This window comes from Canis lupus, chromosome 29 (assembly GCF_011100685.1).
Source record: "Canis lupus familiaris isolate Mischka breed German Shepherd chromosome 29, alternate assembly UU_Cfam_GSD_1.0, whole genome shotgun sequence".
NCBI classification, from domain to species: domain Eukaryota; kingdom Metazoa; phylum Chordata; class Mammalia; order Carnivora; family Canidae; genus Canis; species Canis lupus.
Window position 1 is genome coordinate 7935037 of NC_049250.1, and position 21599 is coordinate 7956635.

At 42.7% G+C, this 21599-nt stretch overlaps 1 protein-coding gene across 4 annotated transcripts in view; it reads left to right on the plus strand.

The window, feature by feature from the left end:
- Positions 1-11180, plus strand: part of LYN (LYN proto-oncogene, Src family tyrosine kinase) — a 115266-nt gene extending 104086 nt beyond the window's left edge. For all 4 annotated transcript variants that reach the window (XM_038579338.1, XM_038579340.1, XM_038579337.1 and 1 more), the window contains exons 12-13: positions 974-1105; positions 9728-11180. In XM_038579338.1, the coding sequence (XP_038435266.1) occupies positions 974-1105; positions 9728-9930 (335 nt within the window). In that variant the 3' untranslated portion in view covers positions 9931-11180. The remainder of the gene's footprint in view (positions 1-973; positions 1106-9727) is intronic.
- The last annotated feature ends 10419 nt before the right edge of the window (positions 11181-21599 follow it).

Genomic DNA, 21599 nt, shown 5'->3' on the forward strand with positions numbered 1-21599 from the left:
AAGCAAAGACCTAATAAAAGCAGACATGTTTAAAGTTTTTAAAAATGGTTGGTGGAACCCCCTAACCTTTTCCAGGATATAGGGACAACATTCTGTGCCTGAGTCCCTACTCTCTTCAAGGTACCCCCACAAGATTCCCACCCCCCAAGCCAGGTTAGGCCTCACCAGCTCCCCACAAGAATCCTAGTGTCATTAATATCTCTTTCTGGGCAGATCATTATGCTCCCCAGTTCCTAGACGTAGTAATGTTTGAGCTGAGCAAATGAAAGCAGGAGACCTTAACATTTGGAGTAGTATCTAAAATCCCTATTGGTATGGGCGCACAGAGATTTGTCCGCAAGAATATACACATCAAGAGACATTTATATTCCATATAACATAGTATGGGTTCATTGAGAACATTTGAACACTGAAGATTTATGCTTTAGAGGCTGCTATTGAGGGACAAATATATAAACTAAAAACAAATGCCTTTACATTCTGTGTCAGGCTCTTTTGTTTAAAGTAAGTTAGTTATGGATACACAAGAAACTTTGCTTCTTGGGGCACCTGGGTGGCCCAGTTGGTTAAGCTTCTGCCTTCAGCTCAGGTCATGATCCCAAGGTCCTGGGATGGAGCCCTGCATTGGGCTCCCTGGTCAGTGAGGAGTCTGCTTCTTCCTCTTCCTCCCCTGCTACTCATGCTCTCCATCTCTCTGTCTCAAATTAATTAATGAATTAATTAATTAAAAAAAGAAAGAAAAGAAAAGAAACTTGGCTACTCGCAAGGGGAATGCCCAAAAGGGAAACAGGGAGGGAGGCACCTATTTTCAGTATAACATGTGTACCGTCTCTGTTTTGCACTATGTGTATGCATTAGTTACTCAAAGGAAATAATTAAAATTTTCCCCAAAAGAGGAAAGTATGAAGGCCACATGCCCATGACCTTTTTGTTTCATCTCAGAGGCCCAAGTAAGACATGTGTTCTCCTGTAGGTGCCAAATTCCCCATTAAGTGGACAGCTCCAGAAGCAATCAACTTTGGATGTTTCACCATTAAGTCTGATGTGTGGTCCTTTGGCATTCTCCTGTATGAAATCGTCACCTATGGGAAGATTCCTTACCCAGGTATCATTCACTTACTTGTTTCCATTCCAGTGGTCTGTATGAGAAAAAAAAAAAAAAAAAAGCCACATGGCTTTTACAGGAGGCATAAAAAATAAACCCATCTCCAAAGGCTAAGAATAAGCACTTTGTTCTAGATGACGGTCTTCGGTGGGAGTTGTTCTAAAAATGCTTAGACATTTCTCTGCCTTCTTATTTGATTGAATGCGGATTCTTCCCCGTGCCTCCCACCACCAATGGATTCCATCACTTGGTGCTGAGAAGGGGCCCAACACCCCCACAGGTATTGCAGATGGGACAATGGATTAGAAGGTGAGACATGGTGCTCCTCCTAAGCAGAACACCTGGTAGAGGAGGAAACAGACACAGAAATGAGAGTTTACAGTGCTTTCTGGTTAGTTTTGAAGTGGAGATTTGTATAAAGTATTTTGGAACCTCTGCCTCTTCGGGAAATAACCACGTCTGTTTATTAGTGAAAGGTCATTCCAATCCATAACTTCCCCAATGCAAAGACATCCATTCAGTGTCTCTAGAGTCCTAACACCCAAAGCACTTGGAGTCAGACTGTGCCAGAAACCCCCTCTTCCCAGGATCTGTGCCCAAATATGCAAGAAGCATTTCTCCCAAAGCCTTCACAGTAGTTGTTAGGCTTTTTACATTAGTGCTTTGTACAAAATCAATGGGTATGATGAATTTAAGATTAAATCTTTAATGTTTAAATCATTCCTTCATTTGAAAAATACCTGAGAGTGCTGGCCTCGAGATGCCCAGATGCAGCAGTGAGAGCTCCTGCCTTTGAGAGCTAATATTCTAGTAGGAAGAGACTGGTTAAAGTCGGATAGACAACAACTATCAGATGGAGCAGGTGCACTATGATTGAAAGATGAGCGTGGAGGAGGAGGAGGATGGATGCTGGTTTGACACTATGACCTTTGTAGCAGCAGATTGGAAGAGGGAGCCACAGGGCTGTCTAGGAGGGCTGAGCATCCCACAGAGGTGACAGTCACCATATGGGATCCTGAGGCCCAGTGGTTTGGGTGTCGGTATTTGCTAGATGAATGAATCACGGGTTTAAGCCATTTAACATCTTGATAGACACCATGCTGTGGATGAGAAAAACTTGGGGACAGAGCAGCAATGTGGCCTTCGTGCTCCTGATCTCCCTCAGTGCTGTCTAGGGATGAACCATAGAGAAATCAGGGACCCAGAGGCCAGCGGGGAGGGGAGAGCCTTCGGGTGGTGCCGCACAGTGGGCTGACTGTGCCATGAAATCCCCCTTGAGCCAAAATTTCATATTCTGACTGCCACTCTGCTCTAGATGCTGAAATGAACAGAAACATTACTGTAAAACAAGGAAAAAGAAATATTTTCTTGATCAATCCTGATATCTGACATTATGTATCTTTATCTATAATCTACATCTATTTACAGAGAAATTCTGTATCTTCAGATTATGCATATAATCTGATATCTGATCAAATAAACATTTAACTTCATAAAATGATATGTGATATGTTTGACAGGCTCCATAATGACACACAGACAATGCCCATAAGGCTCAGAGAAGGAGCCTTTTGCCTGGAACTGAATTACTAGCTCCCGGCAGAGCTGCTTCTGAACCCCAGGCCTCACAAAACCCTTGTTTTCATCTGCTATGCTCAATGTCCAGGATTTTAAAATAAATATTTAGGGTAAAAAAAATCTTTTAAAAAAGCAGTAGAAAAATGGTATTAATTAATTAATTAATTAATTAATTAATTAAAAAATACAGTACGACCAACCAAACAGTACTGACTGATCCACTTCCCAGGTAGCCTGTCCCCTGTAAGGACAGGAGATACAAGATACTGTCAGGAGCTCTGGATGGTTGAGGTAGTCTAGTCGCAAGAGTTGTACATCATGAGAGCCTCTAGCTTAGGAGTTGTGAACAGAACTGAACAATCTTATTGATGTAAATATCAGAGGACTTGATTCACACAGGTAGCACAGAAATCAGTGAATGTTGCCAACACGGACCATTTCCATCACGGTTATGAAACTGCTTGTCGGAGAGACCGCACCGATAATTGAGTTATCCGGGCATATTTTCTTTACCCAGAAGAGTGCTAGATACATTAAGCTTTGGGTTTTTTTTTTTTTAAGCAATTTAGAGACTATACACCTAGCTTTGCAAAATAATGGGAATAAGAGAAAGGAGGAGACAAAACAAAGAAAAACTAAGGAAGTCAGATATAAAGTGAAAACATGTTTTTTAAAAGAAATATAAAGCTAAAGATGAAATATACCAAAATGTTAACTATCCTTGGGCAATGAAATGGTAGGTTATATTAATTTTATTTTTAAATAAATAAAATCTTTAAAAAATTTATTTTTGATAAGCTTCTGAAGTTTCCATTTCTTTTCTCATTTTTAAAAATTATGTCTTCATTAAATATTTCAGTTGTTTAAGTGATATATGGTGTATCAAAAAAATCAGGTGGTACAAAAAGACTTCTAATGAAAAATTGCCTCCCTGGCCTCATGCTCCTCAAAGGCATTGACTTTCAGGAATTTTTGTTATATTCTCATATTCATTGCTCAGAATTAAAAATATTATACTCATACTATTATCTCTTAAGTAAGAAGTTTTCCCTGTTTTGTTTATCATTAAGTAAGAGTACAGCCACATGGTTCTAAATTCAAAAGATACAAAGAAGTATAGGTGGAAGTGGTGTGCCTTTTGTTCCTCATCTCCAGCCAACTGTCCTTCTCCTTGTCCCCATTGGAATCATTGTTATCAATTTCTGGTGAATTGGACAGAGACATTCTAGAAACATCCGGAGATATGATTAGAGGTGTATCAAATACACATGTTGGCTGGGTGCCAAAACTGATATCACCAACAGAGAACAAACTTTTGGGAATGAGAGAGTAAAATATACAATTTTGCCAGCAGAAGCTACTTAATCAAAATTCTAGTAGTCAGATGCTAAATGCAGGGCAGTAGAAGGTAGGAGTGTCATTTTCTCTTTGCAGTGTCTGTGTTGAAATAGATTCATTGAGCGGACACATCTAACTTCTGTGCACACCAAATGTAATTCAGTAAAAGTCTTTTTCTTAACACTCTTTTTAGAAAAAGGCCTTGCACTCATCAGTTGTATTTTGGGCCAATCCCCCAAACCTTTTGTCTTCGACTACTGTTAGTCCATTTCAACAAGTTTCTATTGTTTTAACATTTTTAGCCCCCCTAGGCTCCAAGCTATGAGGAATCCTTTTCTCCAAGCCTTCTCCTTAGCATTTATAAATTTGCTTGTTCTCATTGATGAGTGAGCACTGGATTCGTAGACAGTTTATCATGATGTTGCTGTACATGACTTCGGAGTTGGTCCTCATGAAAATTTGAGGCATCAGAGTTAATATTCTGCTTCTAATTCACACTTAGGACTTTTCCCAAATAGGACTTTTTTCTTGAGACACCCATTACCTAGATAAAATTTAATCGCTAAATAAGTACTATTATCAAATTTGCTTATGTTATGAATGCTAGTACCTGAAGCTTTCACCTAGAATTATAAAGTCCTCCACTTGTTGTGGCTTCTTACGTGGCTTGGCCAAAGTGGATGGCTTCTGAATCCTGTCCTGTGTCTTGGAACTCGTTTCTTCTGTGGAAGAACTCAGGATCTCTCTTTATCCCTGAAATTTCATTGGTCTTTGCTATGTTAGGCTGGGCTCTTATTTTGTCCTATTTGGAAGCTTGTAGCCATGAATTCTGGGAAGTTTTCATGTATAGCTTCCTTGAAAATTTGCTCCTGTCCATTTTCTGTCCTCTTTCTAACTCATATGGTGGTAGGTGGAAGATTCTGAGTCTCATGTCTGCTTTTCTGTTTCTGTCACTCTGTTGGCCGGTACTGCTTGAAGGCTTATCTTGTCACTCTTCCTTTGATGAGATGCTTATGGGAACGAGGATCTATGGTGATCATCCTTGTTAGTTCCCTCCTGGATTGCATCTTCATGTCTATTCTCTGGGACCATCTAGTTTCCTCAGAAGAGAATCTTCTAGGTCCTGCCAGTGGGGGAACCAGCCTGGCTATCAGCATTCTGGAGGTGCACTGGGGAGGAGGTATCAGTGTCTTTCATTGTTGTCATTGTATTTTTTTACTGGGGTAAAATAGGATAAATTTTAACCATGTTAATCACGTTCAAGTGTATGATTCAGTAAGGGTAAGTATATTCACATTATCACGTAACCATCACCATGACTTCATGGTGACTTCATTTCCATGACTTTTCGTCATCCCAAACTTAAACTATAACCATTAATCAATAACTCCCCATTCCCCTACCCTCCTGCCCCTTGTAACCTCTATTTTACTTTCTGTCTCTATGAACTTGACAACTCCAGGTACCTCCTGTAAGTGGAATCAAATATTATTTATCCTTTGGTATCTGGCTTATGTCACTGAAGGTTGTGTCCTCAGGATTCATTCAGCTTGTGGCGTGTGTCAGAAGGGTCTCGTTTTCCCATCTTCAGCCTTACTCCTCATTCCTGATCTTCTATCCCCCATTTGACTCCACCTCCACTGGACTGGCATTCCTAAGCATGGAGCTTGTCTTCCTCAGTTTCCCTGGCATTAACCTGGAGCACCTGCCAGACAGGCTCTAGGTACAGTCTGTCTGCAGCCATCAATGTTTCCCATCCTTTGGATGTGCAGCGACTCCATGTGGACCCTTCCCAGGGCATGCTAGGGTGAAACATCCTGCCTGTTACTGGTGTCCTTCTCTTGTAGGCACTTCGGTTTCACATTCCTCCTCTTGGCTCGGCCCACTTCTGCCTCTGAGTGACAGATGTCTTCTGGTTTCATCAAAGATGGAGTTTAAGTTTCTGTTTCTTGTTCTCTTTTTGTTTTAGGGTGAATTAAAGGGGGGAAAAAGAGGTAGGGAAAAAGATTCTTACTTCACTACCTTAAAAGCAAATGTAATAATGTTTATATATGAATTTCCTAAAGAAAATGGAGAGGATCTTTGTGGTTGAGGTTTTGTTTTGCTTTGCTCTTACAAAGAAAAAGGTTTGAACATGACAAAGTTTTCTGAAGCCTCATGTCTTTTCTGGCTGTTTCTTACCAGACCTATCTAGCATCTTAATAACACATGTAAATTGGAGTCAGGGAAGTCATCTGCTATAAACACTTACTTTGATCACAGGCAGTGCTCCAAACGACAACAAAAAAAAAAAATCACCGTTTTTAAAGGAAGGGAACTGACTGGGAAAGATTAGAGAGGGAGACAAACCTTAACTCTGGGAAACAAACAAAGGGTTGTGGAAGGGGAGGTTGGTGGAGGGATGGGGTAACTGGGTGATGGGCAATGAAGAGGGCACTTGATGGGTTGAGCACTGGGTGTTACACTATCTGTTGGCAAATTGAATTTCAATTTTAAAAATGTAAAAAAAAAAAAATCACCCTTTTAGAATTATTAGGGGGTGGGAGACTATGGTCGCATGGCAGCCACAACTTCCTTGCTCACATGCACAGGAGGGCCCCTGGTCTCTCCAAACTGTTACGGTTTCTGGAGCTGGGTCTCCCATTCAGAGGAGAGAGAGTTGCTAACTCTGTATTTTTTTTCTATTCTCTACTGTACTGAATTTTTCTCCTTCACCAACGTATAGCCTCTGCTAATTCCTCCCCACTCCAGATCTTACTTCCTGCTCCCCACCCGCCTCCCCTCTCCAGAGGCTATCTCCTCCACTGGGCTGTGAGCCATTTGAGGACAGGACTCTGTCTTAATCATCTTTGCGTCTCTCAGAGCTTAGTGCTAACTCATGTCCCGTGGTAAGCACTCAGGAAATGCTTGTGGGGAGAATGAAGGATGGAATATAAAACTATTTGCTTTTACCATCACTGGCCAATGGATGTTTGCTTTCTTGAACTGAGCAACGACCAAGGATCAGATTTAAACTTAGGGTCTGGTTGAGGTCTCCCTCCTCCTCTCTTTCTTCCATTTAAGACTTGTCATTAAAAAAAAAAAAAAAAAAAAAAAAAAAGACTTGTTATTAAATAGCCTTCTTTTGCTTGTTAATTTACTCCTGTGTTCAGATTTCTCTCTCTTCCTCTTACCAAGTCAAATTCCCCCAGGCAGGATGGAGCACACCTGGCCTTTATCCACATCATGGAGTGTCCTTCAGAGTTAGTAAAACAGGAGAATGAGGAAGGAAAAATCTTCAGTGGGGCAAGGTCATGCAGGGAGGGTGGGCCTGGAAAAAATCTCTTCTGTAGGTACATTCTGATCTTTTATTCAGCTGGGGGTTCTCCAAGCAGAAAGTGAAAGAGATATTCCTAACAAGTTGGCCATCCAGATGTTATTGCCTATCATTCTGGATGTTAGTCCTCCTACCAGGATCCCAGAGCTTCTCCCCTCAATGCCCATGTAGAAGCAAATACTAGAGATTTCATCTAAAATTTATCCAAGTGAGCAGGGTCAGTGACAAGAGCCAGAGCAATGCTGAAACCACATAATTTCTGGAGACGAGAACCCCAAATGAAGAAAGTGCTGCAAATCAGTCTCTTGGCTTCAAGCAATGAGAATAAAGTGAAGTCTTTCCATTAGAACATTCCAGTTACACAAATATCTGAAGATAGTGTTTCAGAAGACTTGAGCAAAATTAATTCATCATGTAAACAACTTTCAAGAGATCTTAGCATTTATAAATTTGCTTGGAAATTTCCATTTCTAAAACCAAGGAGTCTTCCAAGGCAGAAGAGACCAGACCAGTACCACTGGTCATGACCTATGGTAAGAAATAAACAGAAACCCTACTTCACAAATATAACAAAAGTTTCACAAAATCACACTAACTTTTATTATGGGTAGTGCATTCTGATCTTTGCTATTTCATTCTGTTATGATTTATATTGAAAAATACTGGTAGCTCCCTAAAAAAATCAATTTGTTGCTCTCAAATGGGTAGTGACCTACAATTTGAAAAACAATGATTAGAGAATAAATTCAAAAGGAGCCTGTTTCAAATCTAGTAAAAGACATTTCACTTCTGGCTGTCTTTTTTTTTTTTTTTTAATTTTTTATTTATTTATGATAGTCACGAGAGAGAGAGAGAGAGAGAGAGAGAGGCAGAGACATAGGCAGAGGGAGAAGCAGGCTCCATGCACCGGGAGCCTGATGTGGGATTCGATCCCCGGTCTCCAGGATCACGCCCTGGGCCAAAGGCAGGCGCCAAACCGCTGCGCCACCGAGGGATCCCCACTTCTGGCTGTCTTGTAGAATCTTCCCAGTGATCACCAGTGGTAAGGAAAGGAAATTGGTTATGATGAGTGGAATTTCTCATATGCCAGGTATCAGACATATTCTAATTGAAAATAGGCCTCATAAAATACCTTTTTCCCTATAGAACGAGGTATCCACAAGGCAGACAAAACATACAGACGTGGATAGATCCTGTTAAACAGCTAAATGAGTATATTGCTCTATCCCAGTTTAATCATGGAGGAAAATGTTCTTTTTTTTTTTCCCTTAAAGCTGCTCTTAGTATCAAAGATTGACATTTCAGCTCTTGAACTACCCTGAGTCAGTTGACCATATTAAAAGCCATCCGTCCATACCAGTCCTCTTACAGGGCTCAGAAGGGATAATGAACACCCCACCTTTCTCACTGGATGTTGAGAAAATGCATACTGCAGAATCAGTATGAGCCAACTCTGGCCTATACTGAAGACTTTGTAGGGGACAATTTAATGATTGGGACATAATGCATTGGGCTAGCTGATTTAAGGATTTTGACTTCTTCAAACAAACTTACAGGGAAAAGCTAATTTTAAAAAAATATATTGGTATGAGATAATATACATGAAGATGACTTTTTGGTGTATCTATTACAAGTAGAAGCTGGAAACAATACAACAAAAGAAATTGAGATTGGGGATTAAGATTGGGTTTGAGAGGGCAGCTCCAGTGGCACAGCGGTTTAGCGCCGCCTGCAGCCCAGGGTGTGATCCTGGAGACCCCAGATCGAGTCCCACGTCGGGCTCACAGCATGGAGCCTGCTTCTCCCTCTGCCTGTGTCTCTGCCTCTCTCTCTCTCTCTCTCTCTGAATATATAAATAAATAAATCTTAAAAAAAAAAAAAAGATTGGGTTTGAGTAGTTCATTTAAGGGTCAATCAAGTCCATTATCCTGCCATTAAAAAAAAAAAAAAAAAAAAACTTGCTCTGTCTTCATCTTCACGTTAGCCTGTTTTCACTCTGGCAAACTGAATGCTGTCTTGATCCCCTTCTTACTAAAATTTACATTACATTTCCTTGATGCCATGCATGATACCCACAAGCCTCTCTGGTCTCTATTTCTGAATCTCCTCTTCTAAGAACATCAGTCAGATTGGGTTAGGGCCTGCCCTGAAAGCCTCATTTTAACTTGATTACCTCTTTAAAAACCCTCTCTCTCCAGGCAGTCATATTCTGAGGCTGGGGCTCAGGCTCCAACATATGGATGTATTCGTTGGGGGACGGGGGACTGTTCAGCCCATCGTCACCTCTAAAGCTTGCTTCAAGAAGGGATGCAGGATGTGGGGAGCCAAACACCCCCTGCAATGCTTGACCCTTGCTCAGGTTTCTCAATGGTGCATTTCTTTTGCTTTAGGGAGAACTAATGCCGATGTGATGACCGCCCTGTCGCAGGGCTACAGGATGCCCCGCATGGAGAACTGCCCAGACGAGCTCTACGACATCATGAAAATGTGCTGGAAGGAGAAAGCAGAAGAGAGGCCAACGTTTGATTACCTGCAGAGTGTCCTGGATGATTTCTACACTGCCACAGAAGGGCAGTATCAGCAGCAGCCTTAACACACAGGAAGACTCCTGGCCGTTCGCTGGGACGACTGCTTTCTTCAAAAAGAAAACAGGACAATCACTGGTTGCGCTAGTATCTCACGCACTAGGATCATCCACCGTCTCTGCTTCCTGAAAGTGAGGCTAGGTAACTCAGGAAGACCACTCCCGACATGGAAAAGTATTCTCTTTCTCGTTGGCTGATGCCCACTGGTTGCCGCTTGGACTGCTCCCAGCTGGCAATCTTGCTTTGCTAGACCAACATCTGCAGACAGCCTTCTGAGAAGAAAACACCTGTTGTGTCCAGAACCCCCCACTCCAGCCTCTTGTTTACAACTCAGTGTGTGACTCTGAGGTTCAGAGGCTCCTGCAGTGAATCTCTCAACTAGTAACAGACTTAAACTCATTTATAAAAGTAAAGTAACCAGATGCATATCATGACCCTTCTTTGCATTTTCTCTCTGCTTTGGCTTATCTATTAAGAAATTACTAATCCAATCTGTTACATTTTGCAGGTGAAGTCAGAAGGTTAAAATGGTCTCTCCCAGATTTTAGCGATTTCCCCTCCCCCTCGAATCTGAGACTGTTAAACATTTTCCTTCCATGGAGACTGCTCCGAACCCCCAGACATGAAGCAGAGCAGCAGCAATGCTCTTCTGACCTGTTTCCTGTAGAAATGTCCTCTGTGAGCTGCTGTGTGTCCCAACATAGACCCTGCCCATGGCCAGGGCTGGTCCAGACCTCTGAGGAAAGGGAGAAGAGCCTCAGGAACTCCTCTACCCCAAGAAGGAATATTTTTAACAGTCCTGCTTTTCCATTCCACAATTTCCTATATACAGACTTTTTTGACAATGTACTTTGGGAGAATAATAAGATTCTAATTTCTGCAGAGCCTGATAGGGCCTTATAAAAATTTTCTTTATTGCTTCCAATGATTTGAACATTATTTTAATGATGGAATGTTAATTCTATTGTACTTGAGAAAGTAAATGCCATCTTTGAGTCTATTTTTGTGATTCAGCAATCTTTTCTAAATTGTGTAAAGCATGTGTGAGACTATTTATACAAAGATATGAGAATAAGTGACTGAGGAGGTTCAAAAGAGCTCCTGCAGCAGGGGATACGAGAGGTTTTGTTTACTAAATTTTTCTACTGTAAGCTTTGAATAGAAAATGCTATATCACCTCATGTTTCACTTATGCTCTTGTGTATATACTTAATATTTCTATTTTTTATTTTATTTTAATACACCTGGCCCTATAACATCTCAAGCTTTTTCTTTGTGTTTAACATTTCCAGTTACCATCAGCATAAAAATGAGTACCATTGTGGGAGGCGGAGCATGAGAGGGGATTCTATATAGTTACATCGTTTAAAGAACTTGCACAAGTTCTACCTCCATCCTTTGAGCATTTTCAGATTGGAAAACCAGGAGCTGACAGCCTGGATATCCCTGTATGGGGGCCAAATAGGATTTGTTTTCAAATAGGCTTAGCAGGCACCATTAGAATTTTATTTTGTGTGTGTTGCCTACGTGTTGAGTTCCTAGGGGAAGGGATAAAATATTCTACTGTTCCCAAAATTTTAACCTATTTTCCTGTGTGTTTTTAAAAAATGTTCTTTCTAAAATATTCTAAAGTTCTTGATTTACAAGTGCCATGTACATGAAGATAGAATATTATCACCGTATAATGTCTGCACAGCTGATGACTTGATCCACAAGGGTCAGTCTTCTGCATACATCCACCTGTTCACATTTCTTTTTTTTCTTTTCAAAGATTTTATTTATTTATTCATGAGAAACAGAGAGATAGAGAGGCAGAGAGAGAAGCAGGCTCCATGCAGGGAGCCTGACGTGGGACTCGATCCCGGGTCTCCAGGATCACACCCTGGGCCAAAGTCGGCGCTAAACCCCTGAGCCACACGGGCTGCCCCCATTCACATTTCATTTCAGAATCACACATGTGGCCCTGCATGTTATGTGGAAGGAAATTGTAAAGATTCTCTAGGGCAAAAAGAAGTTTCTAGAAAATTACTAAGCTTCTCTTCAGTTTGTTTTTCTTCTCACAATTCTGCTTCCTTTCGCCATTTTACATTAAATTTTTCCCCTCAATCAAGTACATGAGCCTTTTTTTTTTTTCTCTCCAACACCTTAGGCCTCATCACTCATTCTCAGGATGTGCTTGAGCCACATCATACTCAATGGGCACCAAGCTCAGTCTCTTCCCTCATCAGTAGGATTCCAGCTTCCTCATGACTGGTAGGCAAAATGAGGGACTGAGTAGATGTTTGTATAATGTTAGGGTCTCCAGTAGAGTGCAGAATGCCTGATATCATATCCTGGATCATTACGGAGGACTTGAAAAGCAAAATGGCCACTCCTCTACCTCTCAGATCTTGCCTTTGTTGTTCTGCAGTGAAGGATGTGTAAAAAGTTTCCCCAGTGGATATACTGGTGTGCCCAGGCTTCAGAATCACTCCTTTGCTTTGACTCATATTCAAAATTAATTGCTCAAAGAAAGGCTGGCCCTCCCTCTCCTCAGCTGATTTGGTTGCCCCAGGAAGGATGGAGGAGTAGAGAAGGAAGGAAAGGGAGAAAAGTTGCCTTTTTCCTTTCTTATGACCATGAAACTCACTGAATCTATGGTAAAGCTCATGAGCTTGACACGGGTGTCCTCAGTAGAAGGGACACTTCATAGCCCCTCCAAGCAGACCTCCCTGGGTTCTGTCAGAATCACACTGGAAACGCATACTGCCCAGGCCTTCTAGGGAAGATAGGATGCTACAGGGGCCTTGATTCCCCTCTCCAAGGTGTAAAAGAGGTCAATAAAAGAAGGGACCATATTTATTTACATACACTGTGGGATAGATCAAGGGTATTAAAATGTAAATATAAGCTCATTTCCAATTTTGCCTGTGACGATGGCTTTCCTTTATCTTTCCCTTTGCTTGGAACAAACTACATGGGGCAGTGGCCACTGAAAGGCAGTCAGAACTGAAACACCAGCATCTGGTACATGGACTGAAGTAAAGCCCATGTTCAGCCCCTAGCTGAGCTCCCCAGCCTTCGGGTCATAACTGCCACGCTCCACAGCCAATCAGTTTCTTGTGTTCTCAGATGAGGTCAGACCACCTATCTCTCTTCGCACATCTTTGTTTTCTACTTCTGCTGAGTTGAAGGGAGATGCCAACTCTCCATCTCCTACATTTTGACTACCTGAAGTTATTAGATTAGGAGAAGATGAGCCTTGCTGTTCTTCTTGATGGAAATGATAGTTATAAATACACGAAGCTTGCTATACAACCATCATTTGCTCAGTGCTCTCTTTTGCAGTTTGGCGCTTTATAAAAATGACCTGTAACCTATACCACAACCCTTGAAGGTATGGACAGTCTTATGACTTTCACGGCTGAAAAATCGGATGAATTTTAATTTTGGAGGAAATGCTATGCAAGATTTCAACTCACCACTCAGACCTTTAAAAAGACAATTTAGGGACCCCTGGGTGGCTTAGTGGTTGAGCGTGATCTTGGGGTCCTGGGATCGAGTCCTGCATCGGGTTCCCTGCAGGGAGCCTGCTTCTCCCTCTGCCTATGTTTCTGCCTCTCTCTGTGTCTCTCATGAACAAATAAATAAAATATTTAACAAAATAAAAAAGAATTTATAGAGACTACACCTTTTTTTCCATCTTTTTTTTTTTTTTTTAAGTGGTCTCAATGCCCAATGTGGAGTTCAAACTCATGACCCTGGGATCAAGATCACATGCTCTGCTGACTGAGCCAGTCAGGTGCCCAGGGACTAAACTTTTTAATAAAATGCTTTTATAACATTTATGCTTTGTTTTATAACATGAAGTTGTATTAAACTGATAAAGTTTTATTCTAGAAAGCTCTAACATGACAGACGTATAAGAGGAAAGCCTTCTGATTTAATTTCCTGTGTTCTTATGACTCTAAATACTTCAGATAGAAGTAAGTGCCAAAAGCTTCACAGGGTTCCCAAGATGGTCACCATGTGATCTTAACTGTTTCACTTACATGTTAAAATAATTGGGGCAGTCTTGGTGGCCTCCAACTCCAAGTTGTTGGAAAGATTAGTCAGAAATAATCAGGATTGGGCAATGTTCAATATTAGCACAAAACTTCTAGAATCAAAGCTGGCTTTATTTACAGCACTCAGATTAGATATCATGTCACAAAGCCGGAAAACAATATATGAATTGTTGTTGTTGTTGTTTTTTACACTTATGTAGGGTTTGGACAAAAGTCCTTAATCCCTCATATGCTAACCTTAAGGTCAGATGTGTTTTTTTATTTCAGATTTTATTTTATTTTTTATTTAAAAGCTTAATGCAATGAAAATACTGAATATTTGGCGGTTAACCTTCCATGAACACTGGAGAAGAAACCTTTAATCAAAAAAATATATATATTTCTTTGCCTCCCTGAGCTGCGACTCGAGGGCCGCCCTGGGTCTGGGCATTGCCCTGCATTCTCCCTGCTACGCCCAGGTATGGCGGGCACAGCTGGGACACGGCCAGAAGATAGCCTGCCTTGTGCTGGCCATGGGGCTTCTGGGCCCCCTGGACTGGCTGGGCCACCCTCCTCAGATCAGCATTTTCTACATCTTCAATTTCCTCGAGTTCACCCTCTGGCCATGCTTTGTCTTGGCCCTTGTGCCCTGGGTGGTGCACAAGTTCAGTGCCCAGGGGACACCACCCATCAGCTCTTCCTGACTTTTTTTTTTTTTAATTTTATTTATTTATGAGAGAGAGACCGAGACACAGACAGAGGGAGAAGCAGAGAAGCAGGTTCGGTTCTATGCAGGGAGCCTGACATGGGACTTGATCAAAAAAAATGCCTAAACTCACATTAAGTAGGATGAATATAGCCTGTAAATTGCTTCAGGTCAAGTTCTGCCATCAACTGATTTCTTTAAAACAAAACAAAACAAAACAAAACAAAAACAAATAATAAAAAAACCCAAGTTTTCTGATTTTCAAAATTTTTTGGACTTCAGAATTGTGAATTAGGGATAGTCTTGTACTCAGAGATCTTGAAGAACATTCAAGACCACAAGACCTTTTAGTATCAGTGGTGTGTCTGATTCAAATGGAGGACTTTGGGACGGGGGTACGCAAAACCCATTTTATGCAGCCATGTTCCAAGATGCAAAATATTTTTAAGTCTCTTTGAAACAACACAGCTATGAAAATAATCTCTGATCGAATTCACCTCAGGGAGGTCTGATACTTAGCAGGTCCAGTGGAGGGAAATATCTAGCAGTTTTAGGTGACCACAAGAGCTACCAGTGCGCTGTGGTTGCAAAAATAGTTAAGAGGTGCAGTGGTGAGTTACATTAGGATCTCATAAAAGGGCTACAAACCAAAAAATATGTTCATCCATAACACACAATTCAGACCATGTGGAAGCATTACATTCAATTCTGAATGCTTAATGGCAGATTCTCAAATCTTAACTATTCTGGAAAAGTCACTTTGATGTGGGCGATGGGATATGCGTGAAAGAATTGGGAGCATGTCAAATGTGGAAGTTTTGGGGCAGTCAGGGGGAGCCACAGCACAGACGTTTTGACGGGAGAGATAAGTGGGATCAATTTAAAGCATTTGCTCTGTCAACAAACTGTATTTTGAATCTTACTTTGTAAGACATTTTAGAAGTGGCTCATCATGCCTGATCTCTCTTTTGTCAGTGTACTTCCCTTTAAATAAGGTGTCCTGTGGGCTCACAGTAGTCATTCAATGCAGTGCTTTGCTGCACACTCCCCTGAGGCCAGGCAAGGGAGTAGACATACAGATTGTTAGTCTCAAATTGCTTGCTTTGAGGGGATAAGTACAAGGATGATACCAGTAGTGCAAGAAAACTATCATAAGGGGGAAAAATCGATTCAAAATGGGAAGCAAATCATTCTGAGCAAAGATGGCAAAGCTGATTACGGGAACAGGCTTGGAGGTAAAGGAAAAAAGCTTCGTTAAATAAGCAACATTCGGGTGGGGTTTTGCAGGGGGACAGGGCGCTGGCAGGTAGAAAGGAGTCTGCAGGGAGAAGTTTCCAAGAAAGGATGCAGCAGAGCAAGAGCAGCGTGGGAAGCACCGAAGGACAGCGCCCCCCAGACTGGTGGAATTGGAGCCCTGAGACTCAGACTTGAGATTGCATCAGAATCACCTGGAAGGTGCATTAGAACAGATCATTGCCCGCCACCCCGAGTGTCTGGTTCTGAGGTGTAGTTCTGGGGAGGGACTCAAGAACAACAGCTGAGATTCCTGGCTCTGGACCGCTCTTTGAGACCCGTTGGACGTGCTGGTTCTCAGCAGCTGGGGAACCCAGTCAACCAGGATGAGGCCACATCACGGAGAAAATACAGAGTCCCTGGGGAGGAGTGTGGCCTTTATCAGAGCACGCGGTGGCAGTCCTACACATTTGAGGGAGCCTCACGTGTGGCAGCACAGCGCAGAGCCGGCCGCCCAGTTACTGGGGAGCCACGGGGCCTGGCTTCCCACCCTGGCTCTACTTACTGTGCTCAGCGACAAAATAGGGGTAAGAATTCTGCTCCCCTCACAGGGTTGTTATACAGAAAAAGTGATGTAATATTTCGTTATGAGCCGGGCGCATGGTCAAGCCAAGGTGTGAAATAGAAACGTGAAATCAAGATGTTTGGTAATTGAGATGTTGAATAAAATGCAGTGTCAGAGAAGCACAGTATGAAGTCCAATCGGCGAGCAGTGTGGGGGACAGATGGGCAGGAAAACCAGAGAGGAGGCTGTTGTGGCAGTCACAGTGGGGGGGAATAAGAGCCCTAACTAGGTAGGGTTGGTGTGCTTTGGGAGACGCTGTAGATGCAGACTCTGAGGACCTTGCCTGACACTCTGAGATTGATTTCTTCAGATGTGGGACAGGGTACAGAGATCTGTTTGTATGACTTGTTTTTTTGTTTGTTTGTTTTCAAGATTGTATTTATTTATTTGAGAGAGTGAGGGAGAATGAAAGCACTAGGGAGAGGGAGAAGCAGGCTCCCTACTGAGCAGGAAACCTGACACAAGGCTCGATACCAGGACCCCAGGATCATGACCTGAGCCAAAGGCAGATGCTTAACCGACTGAGCCATCCAGGCACTGTGGGTTTTGTTTGTAACAACCTCCCCCATCTGTGAGATCTGATTTCAGAATTCAAGTTATAACCCTGATACACTCAAGCAGGCAATTGGATGTTGGAGGTGGTGACTGTTACAGATTTAACTGTCCTCCCAAATGGTATGTTGAAGTCCTAACCTCCAATACCTCAGAATGTAACCTTATTTAAAAATACAGCTGTTACAGATGTGATTAGTTAAGCCAAGAGGATTTCACCAGTAGGTCCCTAATCCAATAGAACGGGTGCCCTTACAAAAAGAATGTTCCAGGAAGAGCTAGAACACACATAGAAGGATGACTGTGTCTGCAGCCCCAGGGAGAAGAAGACCATGTACAAACCCAGTAGAGAGGCCCGGAACAGATCCTTCCCTCATGCCCTCTGAAGGAACCCACCTGCCAACACCGTAATCTCAGCCTTCTGGCCTCCAGCATTGTGGGATGAGATGTTTCTGGTGAAAACACCCAGTTTGTGGCACTTTGTTACAGCAGCCCTAGCAAATTAATGCAGCAACCTAGTGAAATTATAGGAGTGGCTAATAAAAGAAAAAATTGTGGATAACCAAAATAGAGAGAATCTGCAGTCAGGAAGAGGAGAACTGGACCAGCAAACCAGACAAAGAAGCATTTGCTACGGCAGGAAGTAGAGCTAACCTGGTATGCTGTCCAGGGTCCAGAGACCAGGCAGCAGTGTGTGTCAAAATGTAGGTTTTGTACTCAATACACTCAGGCGTACTGAGGCCAACAGATGAGGAGACAATTGCCCTTGAAAAGAGTTTGTGGGACACCTGGGTGGCTCAGTTGGTTGAGCGTCCGATTCTTGGTTTCTGCTCAGGTCATGATCTCAGAGATGTGAGATTAAGCCTTGTGTCAGGCTCCACACTCCACACAGAGTCTGTTTGAGAGTCTCGCCCACTGCCTCTCCTCCAACTCATGCACGCTCACTCTCTCCCTAATACATAAGTAATCTTTTAAAAACTGGAGGAAGAAAAAAACAGGGAGTAGGCAAATGTTTTGTCTTGACAGGAGCATAAGCAACCTGAGTGCAAGAATCATGCCCCTTTGGTACCCTATCCTGAGTGCCCAGAAGAACCCTTTTAAACTTCAACTGCATCTGGAGAGTGGTGGGGGAGAAAGGATTACAAAGAGCTAAAGAGAAGGGATTTGAGGATGTTCCCCATGAGCTAATAGGGAAGGAGGCAGAGCAGTGCTCCTGCTCCAGCCTGAGGGATGCTTCTGGTATAAAGGATGTAAAGCCACGGTAAGGACTGCTGTTAAAGCTGAATACAGGAGTCTGCTAGGGCTGCCATAACAAAGCACCACTGACTTGGGGGTGGGGGGAGGTGTTCTGAACAACAGAAATTTATTTCTCACAATTCTGGAGGCTAAAAGTCCAAGATCAAAGGCATTGGCTGGGTTGGTTCCTTCTGAGGCCTCTCTCGTTGGCTTGCAGACGTTCACCTTCTCCCTGTGTCCTCACAAGCTCTTCCCTCTGCATATGTCTGTGATCTAACCTCTTTTTCTTATAGATACCAGTTATATTCGATTAGGGCGCAACTCATTTTACCTTAATGACCTCTGTAAAGACCTTCTCTCCAAATACACTCAAGTTCTGAGTTACTGGAGGTTACACTCAATGTGTCTGAGGGTGACACAATGCAACCATAATACTCAGTCTCTCCAAGGAGAAGATGGAGTAAAGAGGCGACCAGATGACCCCAAGCTGCATCAAGGGCAGAGAGCAGTTACGATGTCCATGTTTCCTTACAGAGAGCATCAAAGCCCACACACTGCTTCCAGCTCCTTCTTGCAGCTGCATGGCACCGGACAGGGGCTCAGTTCCGGGGCCAGGCCCTGTCTGGCCCAACCCAAAGGCTGTTTGAACCTCTCTAGCCTTACTTTGCTCATGACCTACTCTGCTGGGCAGACAGGACTGGTGAGTATCAGGGAAGACAATGATCTGAAAGTGCGTCCCAGTCTACCAGGGACTTTGCCGGCTGCAGTAATGGGGAAGGCTGTCACAGTGCACAGACAGACAGGTGCTGGAAGCCAAGGTTACTGGGAGGGAGAGAACAGCACCTGGAGGCCTGGGCAAGGTCCAGTTCCAACTGGCTGCTGAGTGAGGCTTAAAATAAGGTCAATTTAAGCCAGAGGGGGAAAAAGAAAGGTGAGAAGGGAACCTTTTCAGAGGTGAAAAGCTGCAGTGCCTCAACTACTTGCCAGGCAGGCACAGGACTGCCCGCCGGGCACACGGAGCTAGGGCCTCACTGAACCTGGCAGCTGCCCACCCCCTGCCCCCGCAGCTTCCTAAGGCATCTGTCAGAGGGGGAATCGATGGATAGAGAGCTCTGGAGCAGCAGCAGGCCAGAGCAACCTCTGATTCTTAGGATGGACAAATACAACCAGCTGGATGTTTGGGGCCACAGGCCCGGGCACATGAGCGTACACACACATACACAGGCAGTAATAATTATTAATAGCGATCATCTTTCACCATATCATTATTCCAAGGGATATGTAAGTACACCAAGCCTTTTTTTTTTTTTTAAAGATTTTATTTATTTATTCATGAGATAACAGAGAGAGAGGCAGAGACACAGGCAGAGGGAGAAGCAGGTTCCACGCAGGGAGCCCGATGTAGGTCTCGATCCCGGGTCTCCAGGATCACGCCCTGGGCTGAAGGCAGTGCCAAACCGCTGAGCCACCCGGGCTGCCCAAGCCTTTTTTTTTTTTTTTAACATACAATTATCTCAGAGACAGAATGCTTTCCTATTACCACTTGCCAGAATCTTCAGCAATTGTGGGATTTTGTGGTTAATGTCATTTAAAATTATTAAAAAAAAAAATTAAAAAAAATAAAATTACTTTTATCCCTAAAGAAAACCAGAACTCGTGGATCAGAAGGAGTGAATTGATCTCAACTATGGGAAAAGTATAACAATAAGATACCAGCTGTTCGCCCATTTACTCGATCAGCTAATATTTATTTATCGATCGCCTGCCGTGTGTAGGCACTGTGCCAGGTGCTGGACTCTCGTTGGAGTACACTTCATACTAACGAACACCTAGACACACACCTCACCCTCACCTCGCACACGCACACCCCAGCAATTCTGTTGTCACTTATCTCTTCAGCAGCAGCTTCCCATCTGTCAACAGCTTTAAAAATAGCCAAATCATACTGCAGAGAGCTGCTCCGCTGTGGTAGGAAATCAAGAGAAATAGAGAATGAAAAATTTAAGAATCAATTTAAAACTCTCAACTCCAAAGAGTCAAATAAGAAGAAAATACTTTTATTATTATTCTATTAGTGTAGAAGCATTATTATACTTCCATCTTTATTTATCAATAATGTTAACAAAGACTCCCTTTAAGTAGTGAATTCCCCCATGCACAAGCTTCTGGGATGCGTGCTGGGAATGAGAAAATAGGGCTCTCTGTCCAGAAGATGTAAACTTGTGGCAGAGGAAGAGGTGAGAGCACCTCGAGCTCCTCCTCATAGAGCAAAACTTGAAATTAGTGCATCCCCACTAGATGCATTTCCCCAAACCAACATTCAACAATAGGCCTGAGTTTAAAACCTGAATGTGCAACCCCATAAAGAGACTCCCGTGTTATTATACCCAGTAATGCAACACAGGGACTGAACCCTCTCTTGCAAGAGAAAAATAATTTTAAAACTTTTTAAAAAGGACAGAAGGAAATATCCTCTTATTCTTTCAATAAATTACCTCGTATCAAATGTAGGAGTCTAACTTCTAGTATTTTCTGGGGTTTTCAGGCTACTATTTAACTTTCTATTTTTTAAAGATTGTATTTACTTTAGAGAAAGAAAGAGAGCACAAGCAGGGCTGCGGAGAGGGGAGCAGCAGAGGGAGAGGGAGAAGCAGACTCTCCCCTGACCAGGGAGCATGAATAGATGTGGGGCTCGATCCCAGGACCCTGGGATCATGATCTGGGCAGAAGGCAGATGCCCATCTGACTAAGCCACCCAGGTGCCCCTATGTTCTTTTTAATGAATATTGTGGCTAGCACTGAAGTGTAATTAAGCAGATTGCTTAGGAGAAATACAAATTCTCACTGTTTTGCCCACCTACGACAGTGCGTGAGGTTATGTGACCAGTGCTGCCCGAGATATGGATTCGTCTCCTCCTGTCCTGTGTTGAGCAAAGTTGAAATAAACTGGTCACACAACTTCCCCAAGTTTCAGCATAGCAGTGCGGATGCATGCTGAGAAAGGCAGCTCCCCCTCTCTGAATTAGGCATTACATCTCTGACAAGTCTTACGTCTCACTAATCAGCCCATTCTGATGAGATTCTCAACCAGAGACCCCTTGCTTATTTGGATAGTCTGGATGATATTTTTCCCTTTCTTTCAATGATTAGCCTCATATAATTTGCCCAATTTTGTAAAATCTAATCATGAATTAAGAGCTTCAAAAATATTGATGCTATTATTGGACTCAGCTCAATTTCTAGAAATCTTAAGTTGTAAAAGTATTTAAGTAACTCATAGACTCAAACACACTCTTTTCA